Source organism: Periplaneta americana, chromosome 9 (assembly GCF_040183065.1).
Source record: "Periplaneta americana isolate PAMFEO1 chromosome 9, P.americana_PAMFEO1_priV1, whole genome shotgun sequence".
NCBI lineage: Eukaryota > Metazoa > Arthropoda > Insecta > Blattodea > Blattidae > Periplaneta > Periplaneta americana.
The window spans coordinates 101,236,986-101,258,984 of record NC_091125.1 but is presented as its reverse complement, the minus strand read 5'-3'; the positions used below and the strand labels follow the sequence as shown (position 1 = coordinate 101,258,984).

The 21,999-nt window shown below is 36.1% G+C and overlaps 1 protein-coding gene across 1 annotated transcript in view; it reads right to left on the bottom strand.

The window, feature by feature from the left end:
* LOC138706317 (agrin-like) overlaps positions 1 to 21,999 on the bottom strand; it is a 239,609-nt gene that overhangs the window by 31,389 nt on the left and 186,221 nt on the right. Inside the window, exons 15-24 of the mRNA XM_069835451.1 lie at positions 18,724 to 18,903; positions 15,362 to 15,523; positions 15,096 to 15,273; positions 11,904 to 12,131; positions 8,412 to 8,644; positions 7,139 to 7,273; positions 6,118 to 6,364; positions 4,487 to 4,651; positions 2,505 to 2,773; positions 355 to 436 (exon numbers count right to left, since the gene is read on the bottom strand). Of these exons, the coding sequence (XP_069691552.1) occupies positions 355 to 436; positions 2,505 to 2,773; positions 4,487 to 4,651; positions 6,118 to 6,364; positions 7,139 to 7,273; positions 8,412 to 8,644; positions 11,904 to 12,131; positions 15,096 to 15,273; positions 15,362 to 15,523; positions 18,724 to 18,903 (1,879 nt within the window). The remainder of the gene's footprint in view (positions 1 to 354; positions 437 to 2,504; positions 2,774 to 4,486; positions 4,652 to 6,117; positions 6,365 to 7,138; positions 7,274 to 8,411; positions 8,645 to 11,903; positions 12,132 to 15,095; positions 15,274 to 15,361; positions 15,524 to 18,723; positions 18,904 to 21,999) is intronic.

Sequence of the window (21,999 nt, the reverse complement as noted above, 5' to 3'; positions counted from 1 at the left end):
GGAAAACCCCAGAAAAAACCTCAACCAGGTAACTTGCCTCGACCGGGTAACTTGCCTCGACCGGGTAACTTGCCCTGACTGGGAATCGAACCTGGGCCACCTGGTTTCGCGGCCAGACGCGCTAACCGCTACTCCACAGGTGTGGACTGTTTGTATGTATAAAGGATGTACTCTAGTTTTTTTGTTACAAAAAAAAAGTGCGTCTATTACGCGGGTAAATATGGTAGTTATAACTGCTCCAGTTTTATAAACACTTTGAAATCCTGGAATGCCTGAGAAAGCAGCATTAAATTTAAGTTACTAAAGTTTCCAGACACAGAAGACTCATGTTAGTGACATAAACAAAGCACTTACCTTTTACCAACTTTGTTCGGATACTGGTAGAATGTTTCTCCCGTGAATCTGATTGGTCTATCCATATCAATGCTGTCAATATCTGGAACATAAAATAAGCCATAATTAAGAAATGTGGAATGCAGGACTGTTGGTTAAGATAACTGCTTCACTATAATAGTCTACAACTACCGGCTGTTATAAGAATGAATGAGGGAATAATTACTAAGACTGCTTTGTTAAACAATTGAAGAGTTCATTCATTCACAGTTTTCTGCCGAAGGGCTGGTCTTTCACTGCAAACCCAGCATTCTCCACTCTTTCCTATTTTTTTCCCTTTCTCTTAGTCTCTGAATATGATCCATATATCTTAATGTCATCTCCCATCTGATATCTTCTTCCTCTGCTCCGAACTCTTCTCCTGTCTTCGTCGTAATGTCCATGCTTTTGCCCTGTACAATGCAACACTCCTCACAAAGCACTTTACTAGACTCTTCCTTAGTTCATTTTCCAGAGATCCTAAACGATGCTCTGTTTTCTATTAAAAGCTTCCTTTGTCATAGCTATTCTTCTTTTGATTTGCTGGCAAAACTTGTAGTTCCATATCAAAGAGATCTATAAAGTGAGAAGAGACAGCACGTAAAACCTGCACCGGCATCTTGTTCTCTGGAGATCAAGGATCCGTCGGTGTAAAAATGAAGCCAGTTTTGTGGAGGGTACCTAATATTAATTGTCTCTAAAGACAATTTTTTCATTATTTCTGTGTTAACTTCTGATATCAGTATTTCTTCTGTTAAATTTAGATTATATTCTATACTTAATAGAGTTAAAGGGTTTGGTTTAATTTGTAAGTTTTCTTTTAAATTCGGGATATTGACTTTCTGTTTTAATTCTTGAACCATGGATATGAAACTTTTTTGAGTTTTCAATCTATAGAGAGGACTGTATGAATGCCAATTGTTTCCTGGTAATCTGATAAGTTTTTCATATTGAATCAATGCTTTTTCTTATAGTCGAAGATGTACTGGACATCTTAAACAATATTAATTCACGAGCTGTAATTCCAGATATGTTTTGGAAACATCGTACTATCAACAAAGAGGCTGACTGCATGGAGTAAAAAGAGGAGAAAAATAAGAATAAGAAATGGCTTCAGATTCTTGGGAGACTTACTGTTGCTGAGGGAACAGCCTTCACAACAGATCTCGCTTTGCATTTTTTTAATGCTGCCTTTCTCATTTCTAGCTCTATTTAATGTTTTACCAGACACAATGGACACATAATAAATAAAGAATGTAAGAGAAACTGGTTGTAGACTGCATTACAATATAAAATGTTTGAAAAGGAAGTAAAATTAAGAAGGGAGAGGTGTAGAGGAAAGTGGAGAAATGAAGAAAGAAGAATGGGAAAGATAGAGATATAAATAATGGTATATTAGACCAAGAGAAGGTTTAATTTAGCCCATAACACTTGTGTTCGAATGAACTAATTTTACCAGCCCTTTCAACATCGGGTAGGCTATTTAATACTGTTAATTCAGTTTCTTTCCAAAAGTTTTAAAGATTTTGTAGAAGTCTTCAGAACCTCAGTAATGCTGATACTAAGAATAAAGAGACCGCTGAAATCTCACAGGATCTGAAGAGAAACGAGAAAACAGGCAAGAAAATGGGTGGTAATTTTTTCTGAAGTGCTCTCATTCAATGGCGATGTTGGAATGAACAGTCAAAACAGATAGAGAGAAAGAGAAAAAAATCGGGAAACAAGATGAACTAGGAGAGAGGAATGGGGGAAGAGAGGAGTAAACAGGGATGAGAGGACTGAAGTGAGAGCGAGAGGAGAGTATAGAAATGAAGACAAAGGAGTTTACTCATTTAATACTCAAGACATTTTGGTACAAAGCCATTCGTCTTGAAAAGGAATAGAGTGAAATAAAGAGAGGAAAGAAGGTAGGGTTGAGTGGGGATCGAAGATGGGAGGGGAGGAGAGAGCAAAGGAGGGGAGAGAAGGGAAGAGGAGAGGATATAGTATAGATTGACAGACATTTGAAACAAGGCTAGAAGGAAAAAGGAATTTAAGAGAAAAGCGCGAGAAACTAAAATATTGAGCATTAGAGGTAATGAAAGAGATAGCATGATTAAAGAGACGTGACAATTCAAAAGACTGTTACTTACGGTTCTCGCAGTGATTTCCATTGTACTTGAGAGGACATTTGCACACGTACAGTGCCAGCATGGGTTGGCAAATCCCACCGTTAAGGCACGGGTTAGTGTCGAGAGCAGTTGGGCAAGGGGGCCCATCATAGCGGGATATTCCTCTCTGGTGCTCAGAGCTGGCTCGCTCTGCCAGATTCTGCCATGGCTGACCATTAACAATGAGTCTCTGGATTGCTCCATCCAAGCCAGCTGTTATGCCAGCATCACGATTCACCTCCATCATAGACCTGTTAAACAAAATTATGACATATACTGGACCTCATTAAATAGTAGGTTAGTAGGTTATTTTACGACGCTTTATCAACATCTTAGGTTATTTAGCATATGAACGAGATGAAAGTGATAATGCCGGTGAAATGAGTCCAGGGTCCAACACCGAAAGTTACCCAGCATTTGCTCATATTGGGTTGGGGGAAAATCTCTGAAAAACCTCAACTAGGTAACTTGTCCCATCTGGGAATCGAACCCGGGCCACCTGGTTTCGCGGCCAGACGTGCTGTTAATCCACAGGCGTGGACCTCATTAAATAAAGTTTCACTACCTAATAATAGTAATAATAATAATAATAATAATAATAATAATAATAATAATAATAATAATAATAATGGCCGTGGTCGCAGTAGCAATAGTATATAGTATAATAGTAGTAATAAAAATAAATTAGGTATCAATATACGAAAGTAAAGATTCCGACAGGTTTATTGCAAATGTTGTAGGGCTACTCGCACCTCATTCTGCAGGCAAGATATTTTGTTACTTCCAATATAAATTACTATAGAGTGTACAGTACGATTATTTAGTCCTGACAGTCGCCAGCGATATGTGCATGGGTCAGGTGAGTCCATTTAGTTATGCCAAGGGGTGTTTGGGTTAGTTACTCGCTTGCCTTCGGAGCAATCAGATGTCATGCGTGCAATAGAGCGGTATGTTTCTAGTACAATTAAGCTGTACTGCATTCCTTTACCGGCTGTTTGCCCTTGTCTCTACTCCGGAGCTCTCCCCATACTCCTATTACTTCCCCTCTTTCACTTCGCTGAGCTGTCAGGACTAAATAATCGGTCTGTATATTTCATTACTTAATTACTGTATATTTTATTGCAAATTGTATGTAGTATTGTAAATAATTATACACATACCACACTTCCTTACATTTTCAGCATGACAATGCGTAGTTTCATACTTAAGTAGTTCTTGAGACAGATGCAAGTGTTTGTTAAGCCGACTGTACCCACAAGCATTGTTGCATATTGGTTGCTGCACCTTCAATATTATTTCCAATGACTACAGTGTATGTTTACTTAACTTTGTGGCTTCGGGACTAAAGATATCCTCCCCAATAATCAGTTACTTAATGATGCTGTAACAGCATAACGATGACGTTATTTCACACCACTAGAATACTGATGCTGGCAAAATGGTATGTGGTGAGATGAGGATTACCTAACATTCACCTAACAACTTGGGGGGGGGGGAAACCGTGGGAAAATCCAACCAGAAATCAACACAAGCTGGATTCCAACCCATGCCCGAGATCACTGATCAAAGTGATACTGTTGTTATTATTGTTCCTACGGCTATTACGTGATATTTCTCCAGTAATGCTGTGGCATTCCAATACAACTTTGAAAATATTTCCCTCGTTTTACAGGGTTGAGTCAAGTCCTTGATAATGGAGTAAGTTTTTATTTCATCACGGTACTTTGATAACTTCGACATGGTCACAAACCCCTAGACTGTGTTTTAAGCTTAATACCTTGGCTTTCGATGTATTTACTACAAATCTTCTATACTGGCAACTTTGCTGTAGGCCTATTCATTTTCTTCTGTTCTAATTGTAACATCACAAATTTATGTCAAGGTACATCCAACATTACTTCCCTAGCTATTATAGCATTACACTGAGATTCTCGGGACAAAGCATAGAACATTAATATACTCACGCAACTCCTCCCACGTAGAGTGGCAGTTCCAGGTTGAGCTCGTTGAGAGGGGGTCCTGACGAGCCCTTGACAGGAGGACCTCCATCGAGCTGCAGCACACCTTCCTGGTTGATACGACTCACTTTGACTGCATGCCACTTTCCCAGCTCCACAGGCTCCAGCGATCTTCAGGATGACAAAACAGTACATTACTGTTAGCTTAACTAGTCATAGAGGCAGCTAACACTGTATTCTATTACGTGAGTTTCGGCAATCATCTAAGACTCGTTGTTTGACACATACTCCATTTTATCATGTGCTGTATCTAACAGCATGATATTCCATATGGGGTTTTTACAGTCCTTCATTAGTAATTGATTTTCCTTTCTTAAGAGTGCTTACATTGAGGAACAGAGATTAAGGGTGTTTGAGAATAACGTTCTTAGGAAAATATTTTGGGCTAAGAGGGATGAAGTTGCAGGAGAATGGAGAAAGTTACACAATGCAGAACTGCACGCATTGTATTCTTCACCTGGCATAATTAGGAACGTCAAATCCAGACGTTTGAGATGGGCAGGACATGTAGCACGTATGGGCGAATCCAGAAATGCATATAGAATGTTAGTTGGGAGACTGGAGGGAAAAAGATTTTTGGGGAGGCCGAGACGTAGATGGGAGGATAATCTTATTAAAATGGATTTGAGGGAGGTGGGATATGATGACAGAGACTGGATTAATCTTGCAAAGGATAGGGACCGATGGCGGGTTATGTAAGGGCGGTAATGAACCTGTGGATCCCTTAAAAGCCGTAAGTAAGTAGGAGTGCTTACATTACATGTTTTTATAAATGTGTATATTGATATATTATACAATTATTTATCTTTTTATTAATTCCTTCATACTGCTAGTACAGAAACCTCTGTATATGACGTCTCAAGACGTACAGAAAAATTGTCTCCCACAGTGCACGTGTGGTACGTGCACAAGTTCAAGGGTGTTTGTCAGGCAGTGTAATTCACCTCAGTCGTTGTGAGCTATTGAAGGATTTACTCTTTCGTGTGTAGTGTGCTACAAGCTACTGCGTTTTTTGTAGTTGTTTGAGAATGATGTATGGATACTGCAGTGCATTTTTGTAGTTTTACGTTATGCAAAAGGTAGAAGAAAATACCTGGAAAGTGATTTCGAACATTTCGCAAAAATAGATTAGTCAAGCATTTAAGAACAATCTTCAGAGATGTAAAAAATGTATTGAAGCAAAAGAAGACGAACATATCTTGTGACACAGATAAAATGCACTTGTATTCATTTTTAAGTTAGCGACGTGAGGGAAGAGGATCCTGTAGTTGCTGAGCTTCTCTTCGACACTGTGAGCTCAAAATCAATCAAGAAAGTTTGGCGAGTAAGTTGTCATGCGTCTTCTTTCAGGAAAATCTGCAGTTTTAATCAGGATACTAATCTTTTGCAAGGGAATTTGATGGAACGAGGAATAGTTGCCTAATATTTTTTTCTAACTCAGGGTTATCTTACAATGCTGTAAATCTAGAATCTCTAATCTAACTTTCCGTTCCAAAAGAATCCATGCTGAATGTTTTAATCACCCCTTAAAATTCCATTGTTCTTAGCTAAAATTATCTATTCTACACAATACTCACGTGATGTTGGCGGCACCACTGCCTAGATCAAAACGAAATTGCACGTGTCGGTTCACCAGGTGTACGCAGATGAAGTCACCCTTGCCATTGCTGAGTTGTCCGTTGTAGAGCAGTAGGCCATCTGGTTTGCGTGAAAGGAACCACACTTCCAAGGAGAAGGCACGCCCTACACCTTCTAGGCGGGGCAGTTCTAGGTATGCATCGCCATCAAACTCAGGGACAAATACCTCGTGGAGCTCCGCATCCACTAAAACCATAGCAAAATATAGCAATCACGTCTATTTTCAATCCAGTTTCATCTCATTATTACTAGCCACTGAGAACAACAGAATCTCTCACATGTTGCATGAACATAGGCCTAAACTTGCACACAAGTATGCTGGCAGTGCATGGAAACTCCCTAATGAGTATTCGTCCATTAATTAAAAGATGTCGAAAATGTAAAGTCCGTTAAAACAAAATTTGGGCATTTCATTTCATTTGAATTGGGGATATTGACACAAAAAGCATCAGCAACAGTGAAAACAAATCGTTATTGATGCCCACAACTAAGAAAAACCATTTGCAATTTAACAGTTACTGACTGACAGATGTAATCAAACATCTGTACTCTTAGAAGCAATCGAGATACCACTTAGGAGAAAGCCTGCAGAAACATTATTTCCTCTTCTTTTCTTATGGACTGTGCATGTACGTCCCTAATCTTGTGCTCATCCTATGTTACTAAAGTGACCACGTGATCGAGGAGTCCGATTATTTGTAAATGTCTAACACTAGTTTAAAATTCTCACAAGTGTAAGGATAAACATGCTGTAAGTGTCAATCGATGAAACAAATGGTGAAGAAGAAGAAGAAGAAGAAGAAGAAGAAGAAGATGATGATGTTGATGATGATGATGATGATGATGATGGTGATGATGATGAATTATTTCATATTATACTACCGGTACATGTGTGAGATTCTATGAATACATAAGTTTCTCAATCATCTGTAACTAAAGAATTTAAAGTTGTGTACTCACAGTCCTGGCAAAGTTTCCCCTTCCTGCCAGGTGGGCACTTGCAAACGAAGCCTCCCTGAGGCAAGGCATCACATGTCGAGCCTGAAGTGCAGGGATGAGATAGACATGGATCCACTCTCTCCTCACACAGTTCTCCTGTGAAGACAAAAAATTGTTTTCACAAAACTCATGGTGTTATTTTATCTAATTGACTAGTTTCGATGTTATTTCCATCATCTTCTGAATCCTAATCAGTTATTATTTAAAATAACTTAATACTCGTAGTTCATCAGTGGTACTAATTAAACAATATATCTAAATACGTAGCAAATTACAAAAATGAAGTTCTCAGAGTTTTATTTGACATTGTCAGTTAAATTGTTTCAACCTTTCAGTAAATTTCCAGAAAACGTTTTCTATTTGAGAGTTTCATAACATGCTATTAATAATAGGCCTATAGCTTTCTTAACCCAAAACAGTTTCTTGATTTATCCTGCATAAAGCTGAAATTTGAAAATATGAACTGACTTGCATGTAGAATTGGCAATAAATTTCTGTAAGTGATGCACAAATACACAAATTGAGGACCGTTTTTGCAAAACTTGCTAACTGCAAAATTTGCAAAATTGAGATTTTGATTGATTCGTTAACATAAGGCAGGCCTCTACATGATGTTTAAGGTGTCTTAGTAAAATTTGATTATTTCTCTTCATTATAGTGTGTCAAAGTGTGATCGTTTTTCCAAAACTTGCTTTCTGCTATGTGAGAGTTACAGCAAAATTTTGCTTACTACAGTATTTTGTCTCTCCTGTAAAATTTAGTTTTTTCAGTTAGCAAGTTTTGCAAAAACGGTCCTCAATTCAAAATATGCGTTTTTTTCTCCTTCACTATTTTTCACTACATTCCATATTTGATTTCCAGGATAAAAAATATGTTTAAGCCTATGTTTTGACTTTAACCTGAAAACTATTATTAGTGCCAAAAAGATGTTTTAGTTGTAAACTCTACTCTCGTGCTGCAACTGTTTCAACACAAAATTTAGCATCTTCAATTAGGCAACTACTTAAACATCTAAAAATTATGTTTTTCATGCTTGACCAATAATTGAAATTAGTTTCAAATACTATTCTAGTCAATAATAAAACGCACTAGCTTTTGCCAACACTAAATGTTTTCAGTTAAATTCATTTTCATGTCAAGAAGAGTATATACAGTTTATTTCGATTTCGAAAATTGCAGGAATCAATCCTATGCATAGCAGCATTTCTAGGAATTCTACAATAATTCATTATACCTGTAAACTCTTGGGTGCAGGCACAGCGGAAGTTATCTGAGTCAATGGCATGACAAGTGGCGCCATGGAGGCAAGGCAGACTGGAGCAAGGGTTCTCCCCACACTCCCGAACACCTATAACCCGCTCCACCATCACATCCTGTCCTTCATGCAGCTCTACCAACCGGCGTCCAATCTTGAGCTTTCGAATGCAGCCCATCAGACCCATCGATGTCCCAACATTTTCAAACACCCTGGAAATGATTAATTTACCATCGTAAAGTTTGGTAACCATTAAAAAAAAAAAATCAAAATAAAACAGCTAAGAATTAAGATGATCACCTCCATTGCAGAAACTTTTTCAGGAAAGCAAAGAAGGTAAGATCTGGAAGGCTTACATCGAAAACAAGAGGATTACTGAATTAAGTAAACTTTCGGCCTTTGAAAAACAATAGTAGACCCCTATCAGTATGTAGTGTCAGGGATTGTGATGTCGCTCATATTGATTCTCCGAGTTCCCAACATCTTTTGTTACAACTAACAACAACAGAGCAATAAGACTTTCAAATCACAGCGAGAAGCATTCAAATTTTAGAATATGCCAGTTGATAGCTTGAACAAAAGGTTTCCATGTAGCAACCCTACAACTGGGATACAAATATATCTCTGAATATATATAATTTCAGGTATAATGCTATTAATATTCCACAATTTAATTTTCTTAAGAGTACAATTTGTATGTGTAGTGGCAGTATGGAATACATAATCATGACACAAGACGAAATAATAAATCAGCATTAGTAGAACCTAAATGTTTCATATTTGCTGGTCTAAAACATAATTAATTTTGGCCCTCGGTTGTATAATTCTTTAGCTAAATTACATCCAACTAACATGTAACCCACTAACATAAAACAAGAAAATTAGAAACGTGTTAATGTCTTCAATTTGATTAAATAAATTTATTGCCTATGTGTATGAATTAATCAGACTATATTATATTTGTATTCTATAATTTTGGAATATATATTTATTCATAAATTGTCCTTCTTTATTCACGTATGATATTATTCTTCTCTATGTTAATATTATATTATATAATTTCATTGCAGCTGTAATTTTAATTTTAGTTCCTATTTTATTTTACTTTGTATATTCTCTTATAGGCCTATTAATAATATATCTGAACTGCGACTGAACACGAGCACTGCTGATTCGGTCCTCAAATTTTGTTAATATTACTGTACCAGTATCCTCTTTTTATATTGATTGTATTATTTTATTTCTATTTCTATTGTTGTAATTATATTCTGTATTCTGTATATTTAAATTTAATTAATAAAATAAATAATAACATTTACCATTTAAAATTGTGAAATGGATCATCAAGAAAAAAATTTAAGAACGATACAAAAAATGGATTTCTACAGAATCGAAAGGATAACTTTCAGACGAAGTAGACAAAACTCAAAACACAGAACCTTATTTTTGAACTGTCTCGAAAAGCAGCAGTAGCAACATTCAGAGGCTAACTGGTCACGATTGCCCAGCTTAAACATATCCACAGGGTTGCAATCAGAGTTGCGAAATGTTCTATTTTCAAACTTCAAGTCCCATGTTAGTTCTGATTGTTCTAATCGCGATGCTACACATGTAAAATTTACGGCAGGGGTGAAGGTGGAGGTAGGAATGCGGGTGAGGTGAGGGTTAGGGTAGTAGCGATGTAATAGTATGACAGTACTAGAAAGATGGATTAATTTTATGATCCTAATTGGTGCACAAAAACTGAAAAATATTTTAATTGTAATCAAGTTTTTGCTATGCATTTTTCCATGAAATGCATTTAGCTTGAGAATATTTTCGGTAATGACTATAAAATGGAGAGATGAAAGGAATGAATACTGCAAATCTTATAATTCAATTAGAGTGAATGAAGAGAGTAAGGATTGTCACAAGCACATTCTCAGTTTGTAACATTTGATACCAGGTACCCACAGGGTATTTGAAATACATTTGTATTTTGTATTTCGTAATTTTTAAGGATTTTCGAAAGTATTTTGTATTTAAATACATAAAATTGATGTATTTTGTATTTCAAATACTCAAAATACTTTTTTTTCTTCTTATTCTTCAAGATTTGGATTTGAAGAATGAATTTTTGTCTTATTTGCCTTCCCATTTCAGTTGTGCTAGCCATACACTTAGTTTTCTTGCCACAACTGATTTCCTGAATGCCATGAAGAAATCTCCAACAGCATCAAGGATCCATCACCGAACACTTGCTAAATGTTTAGCATTATGGAATGCGTCTAGGAAACTCAAATACTCAGAAATTATATCAGATGTATGAAATATTCATTAAAGTTTCCTTGCCCAACTCGATGGAATTCTCTTTATGACTCAATCTCTCAAATATTGCAATTCAAACATGATATAAACAGTATATGTGAAAAACAGGGATTGCCAACTTTCAAAGATGTTGAGTTTCAATACCTTGAAGAATATTGTGCAGTTCTGAAACCCATTTAATGCAAAATGAGAAGACGTGCTATTACGGCCAACTTTTGTCCACATTAATTTCCCTTAAAAACAGATTACATATTCTGTTACCTAGTAATCTACGCCATCTATTCCAAGTAACTCCAATCCTAAGTTCACTTTCATCAAGATTTAAAGTGATGTTTGATCTGCTCCCAGAAAAAAATTGAGCTATTTTGGCAGCTTGCTCTATCCATCATTCAAGATGAGATGGCTACCTGACATTTCCTCACTAAATGATAAGAAGAGGACACAGAATATGTGTGTGAAATCAGCTGAGCAGTTGTCTGCTACATCTTTGGTCAGTTCAGACGATGAAGGCAGTGAAAACAATTTTTATGTTTTCAACTCAAGTAAAACAGACTTTGAAAAGCAAAAAGAAAAGAACTTGTCTACTGCGGAGTATGAGCTCATCTTCAGTGGCAAAAGGACAGCCCTGTGCACTCTAGAGAATTACCCAACAGTGAAACGAGCTCTTATAAATATAGCCTTAATACAAGTTTGTGTTCCTCTGCGCCTGTAGAAAGACTTTTCTGCTTTGCACGATTTATTCATTCACAATCAAGGGGATCCTTATCTTATGAACATTTGAGGAACTGGTTGTTTTGAAAGGGAGCAGTAATTATTCATATGTAGCATAATTTCATTGCTGACTGGGAAAAGGAAGAAGTTCAGTTACAGTGTTTATATAAAACTTCGAGGTAAAAATACTTTTAATGTTAATATAATATTTTAGATTTTCAGTAATAGGCCCTATTCTTATTTCTTTAGGCCTATATATTGTATCGAGTATTTGAAATACAAATGTAGTTTGAGTATTTGAAATACAAATGTATTTTGGTTAATTTTTTAAAAGTATTTTGTATTTGTATTTCAAATACAATTATTTGAAGTATTTTGTATTTCTATTTGAAATACTTGGATGTCAGTATTTTGCCCAGCCCTGGGTACCCAAGGGTTTCGCACTATACTCACTTGGTGACATTGGTGGGCACATATCCTATGTAGGCATCCTCCACCAAGTCCAGAGCTTTGAGTGAGCCCTGAGACTGTCCTGCCACGTCTTCATAATCATCTAGTTTCAGCATGCCATCACGATGGTATCGTTTCACAACCACGCGATGAAACTTCTTCATTTCCACACGGTCCAGTGACGTGATCACTACAGGGCCATTGCCAAGGTTGTAGCGGAATTCAACGTAACTGAAAAACATAAAATAATGTGATTCTAGCAAAATTAACTTAACGACAATATGTAGGCCTATTGCTAAGTTTCATTCCATTAAATTATGTTTTACGGAATAATATTTTGGAGAAATTCTGCAGATAGTAAAAATATATTCTTACTACAACAAAGAGCAATTAGAATTATAGTTGGAGCAAAGCCTAAAGAATCAGGTAGACAATTTAAAAAAAAAAATTATGAATTCTGATCTTAACAAATCAGTACCACGTAAATACTCTAGTAAACTTATGCACATGTAATAAAGAACATTTTCCAACTAATCCAGTCATACATAGTATGAATACACATAGAAAGTATGATTTTCATACACGATCTTCAAATTTATCATGCTATCAAAAAGGAATACGTTTACATGGCAATAAAAATATTCAATAGTTTCCTGAGGACATTAAAAATCAAAACCAAAGCCCTGCGTTATTTAATGTAAAACTAAAAAAATTCTTAATATCTCACACCTTTTATTCTGTATATTAATTCTTGACATTTCACAGTAGTGTGTAAATATTAATGTAATAATCATCTGCGTATATTTCATTTATAAATGGTAACCACGATATTTTAGCCTACTGGTATTGTATAATATGTTTTTGTTACCTACTAAGGTAATAATTTTTTAGGGCTTCATATTTGCATTTGTATATGTTAAACAAGATGGGAGGATAATATTAAAATGGATTTGAGGGAGGTGGGATATGATGACAGAGACTGGATTAATCTTGCTCAGGATAGGGACCGATGGTGGGCTTATGTAAGGGCGGCAATGAACCTTCGGGTTCCTTAAAAGCCATTTGTAAGTAAGTAAGTAAGTAATATGTTAAACATAAAAATTGGACATTTTCTTCATTCTAGCTGTAAAGCAATTGTAAGAATATTAAGGAGCGAATAAAACTATCTCACCCAACTTAACCTAAAATAAGGAAATTGTTTGTGAATTGTGTAATGGATTTTGTGGGCGACACCACGTTTTGTTCTGCGAAAAAAGGACTGTTTCATTAACAAGATTTTGTTTAGATCAATAGCTTAATAATGCACATTATCCATGTTCTATTACTATTATCTGTATTAAATAAGCCAAGTAACTTGACATTTCTCAACAAATCTAATGTCATATCAAATCAACTTTAACTAAGCCAACCTATCTTCACCAATGGTTATTAATGAAGAAAAATTCGCTCTGGCACCGGGATCGAACTATGCACTGGGCGCTCTAACCACTGAGCTACAACGAGGCTTAATCCACAGCACTGGATTAAATTACGTAGTTCAATCTATCTTAACTTACTAGGTAACTGTAGCTGACCTTGTCTAATCTAATTTCAGTACATCCAAACCAACTTATTCTAATCTTACTGACCCAAACAAATCAAAACTAACTCATCTCATCCAACTAACAAACTTATCCACTCACTCACTTACCTCAACTCAACTTAACTCAACCCAATTCATATAGTCACTGAAAATGACTTGATTTGATTCCGATCTGAACTATACCTGTTTTTTCTAAAGATGGGACATGACATTTGCGCTGCATTTGGAAAAACAAATGAATATCACATAATGTGGAAGGCCTGTTGCTATAGTAACAACAGTTGAGTTACCGAAGTTACAGTTCCCATGTGAGCTCAATAGTTTTCTTGACAACATTTGTTGTACACACATTGTTAGCATTAATGCGTTTCATATTTCACTCTCTGTAGATTTTTGCATTATTTATACCTTCGGGTGAATTGTCAATTAATGTTTTAAGTAGCTATTTAACGTTAACTGCTAGCTCACATCAACTGATTGCATGGTCATCCATACTGACAACATAGCGCTGTAGTTTCAAGCTCAAACGCTTACCTATCATGTTTCATCTTTCAAAAAAGGGTAGCATAAACAATAAATGAACTTGCAGACATACCAGCGAAAAAACGTTATCAGTTGTTGTTTTATTGTTTAGACAACTATCCGAAGACAGGTCTGAACCTCAAAAGTGATACCAACAAAGCACCACTCATGAGGTCACTAGGCCAGGAGATATTGGAGTAGGCTGGTCAGTTCCTTTTCCCCTCCATTGCATACATCGCCGACTAGCTACATACTATACTAATCAGAATTCAAATGCATACAAACAATAATTGTTTTCCTCTGACATGTATCGTCAAGTGAGATGTACTGCCTGATAATAGATGTACAGTAGTGGCAAAAAAAACCGGACCGACCCTTGTAGCTGATACAAAAGAATCCTGTGCTGTGTACTGTATTGTGTCAAACTGTGGTAATTTCTATATGGATAGTGAAGCCAGAGGTATGTACTGCTATTTAATGTAAAAATACGCAGTTATCTTTGCCAAATAGAGGTAGAATTGTAATATTGATGCCAGATGAAAATAAAACTCTCAAAGTTTTTTCGTCTGTAAGTTTGAGGCACTGAAGGAAACAAAAGACGGTAAGAATCGAACAAATGCAATAAATTTCATTGTTACAATTAATTATACAAGAGGGATGTGTTTTGTGACTAGCAAAACTTGAATCTGTGACTCTGAAATCAGCTACAAGGCTCGATCTGGTTTTTTTGCCACTACTGTACATATCAGCCAGAACCTCAAAATCAGAGAACCATTATCGGTTACATTTCAATATTTCAATTTTCTTTGCATAATTATTATATAAATTATTTCTTTATGTGGCACATGACATAATGAATACAATGGAGAATGTAAGGTCCTATAATTAAGAAAATTTGAATTTTTTTTAATAAACTGTGTAGCACATTTGTCTACTGTTATTTATAAGGCAGATAGTTAATGTGACATAATTCTATTGTCATTTTGGAAACTTTAGCTGACAAGTGACGAGATATTGTGATAAAGGCACCACCAGATACTTAGAACCATTGATATGCTGCAATAATGGAGCTGTAATGAAGTATTACTCACCCATTCACCAAAGCAAGAGATACAAAATCACCAGTTCCGTCGTCTTTCTGCTGGTTATACAGGATAATACCATCATTGGCATATGTCTTGAACTCCACTTCAAGGCTCAGCTTGTTGTATGCCTTCAACCGCTTCAGTTGTACATATGATCGCCCATCAAATGCAGGAATATCATACGCTGTGGAGCAGACACAACAGTAATCAGTTCTCAGGTTAATTTAGCATACTGAAACCTTGTTGTGAGATTGTGTTATAAGCATTCTCACCCCTCTGCACGACTGGGTCCTCGCACTGCATCCCTGTCCACTGAGGCTCACACTGACACGTGAAGGAGCCAGGAGGCAGGTCCATGCAGGTTCCACCACGTTGACATGGCTGCGACGCACATGCCCTGAACTCCACTGTAGGATGCACTGGTGGAGTGTTGGCTGCAACACAACATACAGTCGTGAGGAAGGTGAACAAAACAGAAAGAGAGAGATAAAAGGGCTAAAGAAGAAGAAAGGTAAGCAAGAATAACAAGAGCAAAGAAGTAAAAAGAATGAGGAGAAAAGAGTAGAGGAGGGAAAAGGGCGAGAGAGGAGAAGGATTAGGTTTGCCAGGTTTTTGTCAGAAAAAAAAAAAAAAAGGAAGATTTTTCACTACATAACCTAGGAAAAAATTTAGAATCTATCACTGATTAATGGGGTCACAAATGCACAATGTTTGCATATGCAAAGTACAGTGTGTCTGCAGAAACATTCCGGAGTTATAAACTGCTTTAGCGTCACTGTCAGTTGCCAGATGCTGCAGACATCAAAGTGATATTCTCACTTATGTCATATATGTTCCAATATATCTATAGGGATGGACTTGATGGGGGCAGTGATACGAGTTGGAGCTCTTGCAGTTTTTGAGGTAGTGGAGGTATATAGACAAAATTCTTTGTGTGACCCCATAAAAAGAAGTCTCAGACGGTCAAGTCAGGGGACCTCGGAGGCCAGCTGCAGAAGACATTACCTTGGTTCCCAGCACGCCCAATCCATCTTCCTGCAAGTTGTTGCTTTAGAACATTCCATACATCAAGATGCCAGTGAGGAGGTGCTTCATCTCGTTGGAAAAGAAATTCGTTGCCTTCTTCCAATTGTGGAAACAGCCACTCAGTAAGCATATCAAGATAACTCATACTGGTGACAGTGTTCTCTTGAAAGAAAAATGGGCCATACACTTTTCGTTTCGAAATGGCGCAAAACACATTTAGCTTAGGGGAGTCACGTTCAACCTCCAAAATGAAATGTAGATTCTCGCTCCCCAAAATCCTAATATTGTGCTTCTTTACTTTTCCATTGACGTGGAACGTTGCCTTGTCACTAAAAATGAATTTGGCTGAAAGGTCTTCATCATCCGCCATTAGTGTCAATAAATTGCTGCAGAATTCACACAGACTGGAAAATTTAACACTCAGATCATTTAACACAATTTGCTTATATCCAACAATGCCTTAATGACAAGAGAAATAGCGAAAACGGCGTTTTTTTTCTTTCTTCTTGTGCTGCCATGTGCTGTTTCGATCAACAATTATCAATTACGCATTTCCTGAAATTCGTTGAGCTGTTCTTTCTAATGACACTGGTATGAATTTCGTAAAACACATAGTGACAGAATTATAGCAGTTTATAACCCCAGAATGTTCCTGTGGACACACTGTAGAATAAGATGAACAAAGAGGAATCAGAACTATAGGCCTATTCTAACAATTCACAACACTTTATTATTAGGTAAAATGAATAAAACATTGATATTTTTAAAGTACTAGTATTTACAAGACATTTACTATTTCTCATATTTCTCTCCTCTCTATAGCTCTCAACAATAGTTTGGCAAGTTGGTAGAACTCCTTACACGTTGAAGAAAAATGTTGTGAAATCAAGTTCTACTTCTGTCAATAAATTCTGGTTGGCAATTTATTCCTAACATCTGTCCATTTTAATTTTCATAACTGAGAAAACTCTTTTTACACACGCATTTGAGCCTGGAATACTTATCAAAAATCCTATTATTTTTGTGTTAGGAACACTTTCTTTCGAAACTTTGGAAAAAAAGAACAATAACCACTTTTCAATATGGCTATTTTCATAATCAGTACACCTAATAAAACACTCCTACTGTCACAAAATTCCTCGTAGAGTTCATCAAGGTTCACAGCTTCTTGCAAGTTCAACACATCAACAGCCTTTTCAAAGATAGAATATTCCAGTTGTCTGCTCAAAGGAAAGCTAATTAACTTTGAATACGGATTATTTTCTGTGAAGTTATAACATTTTTCAAGGTAATACAAAACATTAGTATAAAAATCACAACCTTCACCTGTAATTTTATCCTGGTTTGGTTGAGGTAGAGATTTCAAAAGTTGTCTAGTAACTTTTCCAAAATAGGTATCTTTTTATAGCTTTGGTGGCAATGTCAAGCTGCTCTCCCACAGAAATAAGTTGAAAATGCTGTTAAAATAAGACAACACAATCTGTGTGAAGTAAATATAACTACAATTTCATAGTACCAGTTGCAGAAGAGACAACCTTGCAGTAGGGGAGAGTCAGATAGTATCGGACATCGGGTAGTATCGGACAGTGCATTTATTTAAATCTACCACCATACGGTAGTACCTGAATGACATGGTTACGTTTCTCTGTGCTACATCACAGAAACGTAACCATGTCAATCAGGTACTATCATCGTGTGGTAGATGAAGGAAACGCACTGTCCGATACTACCCGACTCTCCCCTATATATTGACTACACCCCAACTCTATAATGAACACTGATCAAAATACCCCTCATTTCTCATGAAAAACAAGAACTGAAAAGACTACAGTGTACTATAGTGGACTTTATATTGTCAGCAAACAGCTGGGTACATTAAGAAAATTGATTGATTGATTGATTGATTGATTGATTGATTGATTGATTGATTGATTGATTGATTGATTGATTGATTGATTGACGTAATCCGTAAAATCTAAGGAAAAAACATAAAGCTTACTGGAAGAACGTAAGACCTGGAAATCCTAGAAAGGATGAATAAGAAAAGAGGAGTAGAAAGTAACGAGAGGAAAAAGACAGAAAAGAAAGAAAAATAAATAGTGAAAAAAAGAAAAAGGAGGAGGACTTTTATGAGATTTCTACTACTAAAATTCACGAAATAGACACACTATCTGTTTCGACTTCATAATAGCTCTTCATAGTATTCATTTCCATCTCTTTTTCTGAATTTCTATACCGGTACCACTTTAGTTTTTACTGAACTTAATTTAAGTGCTATTCTGGTAATAATTCATCTTGTTTTTTCTCCAAATGCTTCAACTAACTATTATAATATATTTATATAGGGTGGCCCACTTAACTCTTTCACCTCCAAAAACGTGTGAAATATTTCAGATATGCACAAACCGACGTTTACAATCCTATATGCATTTGATTGAAATGGGGAAGGAGGGATGAAGTGTTTTTCAGAGCCAAAATTTCCCATGGCTGGCCTAAATTAAAGTAGCTATAGTCGAGAAGTGACAGATGGACAGACAAGCAGATAGAAGGACAAACACGGCAATTCGTACAAGTCTAAAACTAAAGTAACATAAATCTTTTCACTTACCTAGGCACTCTTGTCTGTCAGGTGTCTCAGCATGTCCATCCTTACATACACAGGCGCCACCCACACAGTGACTGTTTCTCACGCCACAGTCTGATTCTACAGTGCAGAGATCTCCGAGCAATGCAGTCACCACGCGGATCGTGGCTGGAGTTGGACGGTAGCCAGCTGCGTAGTAAACATCTGCAACCACACATTACATTACATTACATTCTGAGAATCAACAAAAGCTGTTATTTATTGTATTTTAAAAGATCAAAAAGTGTCATTCTTAAGCATAGCAACTGTAAGCAGGTCATTTAGCACTGAAGACTCTTTCTCCTCCAGAAAAATCTGCGGCACATCTTTCTGTAAAACCAGATCGTATTTCTAAGAAAACAGGCGCATTGTTAAGTCAAGTGTGCTTTAAACTGGGTTGAAAAATGTTTTCTTCCACTTTGATGTGATTACTGACAATCAGTTATTGAATGTGAAAAGCTGAAAGAATGGTACAGTAGAATTTATATTCTCGAGTGCAGTGGGCTTCCATTGTCGAACACATAAAGACTTTTAAAGGTAAACTGATCTGTCTTGACCTCAAGGTCGATTGGGCAGAGTTCATGATTATGATAGTACATAGCACTGTTGTCAATGCTATATTCCTTCGGTGGGAAGAAATAAGAGACAGAAAGGTTATAATTTAAGAGGTTGGTGCATTAGTAACAAAGTGATAAAGTGAAAATGGTTTTAGTGACAGAAAAGACGGTAAGGCAAGAGGATAATAGTGAAAAAGGATGAGAAAGATAAAGTAATAGCCAGGGAGTGATAATAACTAAGTAATGATACAAATATAATAAAAGTGGGGAAATGTAACGAAAGTGTAGAAACTAGTTCGTCTCAAAATATACAGATTAGATTAATTGGAATAAGTGATCAGCGAATGTTAGTGATTCACGTGAATAAATAGGAGGACAACTATGGAAGAGTTCAACTTAATGTAAACAATGTTGGGAACAATTAATAAGGAATTAACAGAAGTGATTGTTTAGTTAAATGAGATTAGTAAGAATAAGATAGATAACTGGAAAAGGGAGTAGAAAAAAAAGAAGGGAGGTGAAATAGAACTGAGAGAAGTGGTAGAAAAGTGATCACAGTCATTTATATGTAATAGCTGGATGCTAAAAAAAGAAAAAAACCTTAAGCAGAATATTATGTATCCAAGGGAGTAATGGCACTATATACAGAAATATGAAGGGCCATTGCGACCGATATAAGTTGGTGGAATAATTAATATCATATCATATTCCTTTGGTCGCCAAGTGATTATCAGATAAATGACACAGACTGAATACAATTGCAATGAATAGGAGTGGCAATAATGTATTTGCACTGGACAGTCATTTCTGACCTATAGAAATGGTGAGTGAAAATACTGGTACCGGTACTGGTATAACAAAATTGTCAGAGAGATCCTTTCAAGTCAAATGCACTCGAGTACATGTTAAAATAACTACTACCTTATTTATGTTAGGTCCTCATGTGAAAACTAGTCAATGGGGCGACAAGAAGAATATTTGACAAGAAATATGCTTATATCGTCATTTCAAACAGGGCTACATAGGCTATAGGCCTACAGCAATGTAATTAAAGAAAATATAGAAAGTCTATTTTAGGCAAGAAAACGGAAACAGATACATCTTGTGCCAACAAAGAGAAATTGCATGAAACTGAAAATCCCTCTCCTGATTTCATGCTGTATTATTTGTACCTGTATACTAGAATAATTTTAAAGCAATATTAAGCCAGAACTATCTCTCAAAATTACACAAGAATGTTTTTGTATAAATTCGAATTTTCAACAGGTGCCAGTTATGCCGAGGTGCAGAGAGAGAATATTTCCATCAACGCTATGAAATGGGTGAGTTGGCTATTGTTAATTTATTGAGAAAAACGCAATCTTTGTTATTTTTCTTCCGAGAGTTATGTTACCATGTTTAGCAGGCACAGCAATGGTGATTCTAGTAACTGGCCAGTGTGTGAGCTGTTGCGTACCGTAGCTTAAAAATGACACTTCAGTATAACATTACCGGTACTTAATACAGTGGTGAAGCTTCAGGGTAGGCAGGGTAAGCTGAGCTTTCCCAAACATTTTCGAAGAAGGAACAAGATCAATTTAGAATTTAGTTAATTAAAAACAGGAGCATTTCCGAGTTTCGTTTATCTTTTAACGACGTAAAGCACGGCCTAGATCACAAAGCCTTCAGCCCAGCTTACCCAAAATTTTTGTCACGCTTCGCTACTGTTAATATATCATTATCATAACACAGATATATCATTAGCTTACAACCAAAGCATAATAAGTGAAAAATAATAAGTACCGGTACCTCTGAGAGAAAGGCATTTGAAAGTTCCTGGCACAACTGAATCCTCAAAATATTATTTTTAGTAAATTGTTTCTCTTTATGTGTATTTCATTTTCTAATTCTAAGTTTATACACATACATTATACACTATATACGCCTTTATCTCAGAAGTAAAATCAATATCATCTACGGATACAGAGTATAATGAAATCTATTCGGGAAATGGTACAATAACTATAAAAAAATGAAAAAATATCCAAAGAAATAACAATCCAACAAAGAATAAGACACGCTGCCACGCTGTTCATATTAATAATGGACAAAATTATTCGAGAATTAAAATCGGAAGTTGAAAAGGACATTAAAAACTGCCAAACACAAATGGAGATAATCAAATATGCTGATGACACAGTTCTTATTGCACAAAGTGAAAATGAACTACAAATTTTGTTACAGATATTGAATATCATCGCAACAAAATACAATATCAAAATGTCCATAAATAAAACCAAATTAATGGAAATGTGTAAGGACTCACATCGTGTTAAACTAGAAATAGAACGTAAAATTATAGCACAAATCATAACTTTACAATGCAAACAAAATAGCTGGATGCCTAAACAGCACAATTTGGAATAATACAAATTTAAGAACAGAAATAAAAGTGAGAATATATAAATCTATCGTAAAACCAGTACCGGTATTAAGTTACGTATGTAAATGTCGAAAAAAAAAATGGCAGTTTTAAGAAAAATCGCACAGAAATCATTGAAGGGCAAACAAAATAGGTACCGGTAGAGGAATGCCAAACTGAACAAATAAAGCTTTGGAGTAATGATATGATACTAAATTGCAACGAACACATAGACAGAATGAAGGACAATAGATTAGTAAAAGAGGGATGTGACTGGATACTTCAACAAAACATGCAAAGTGA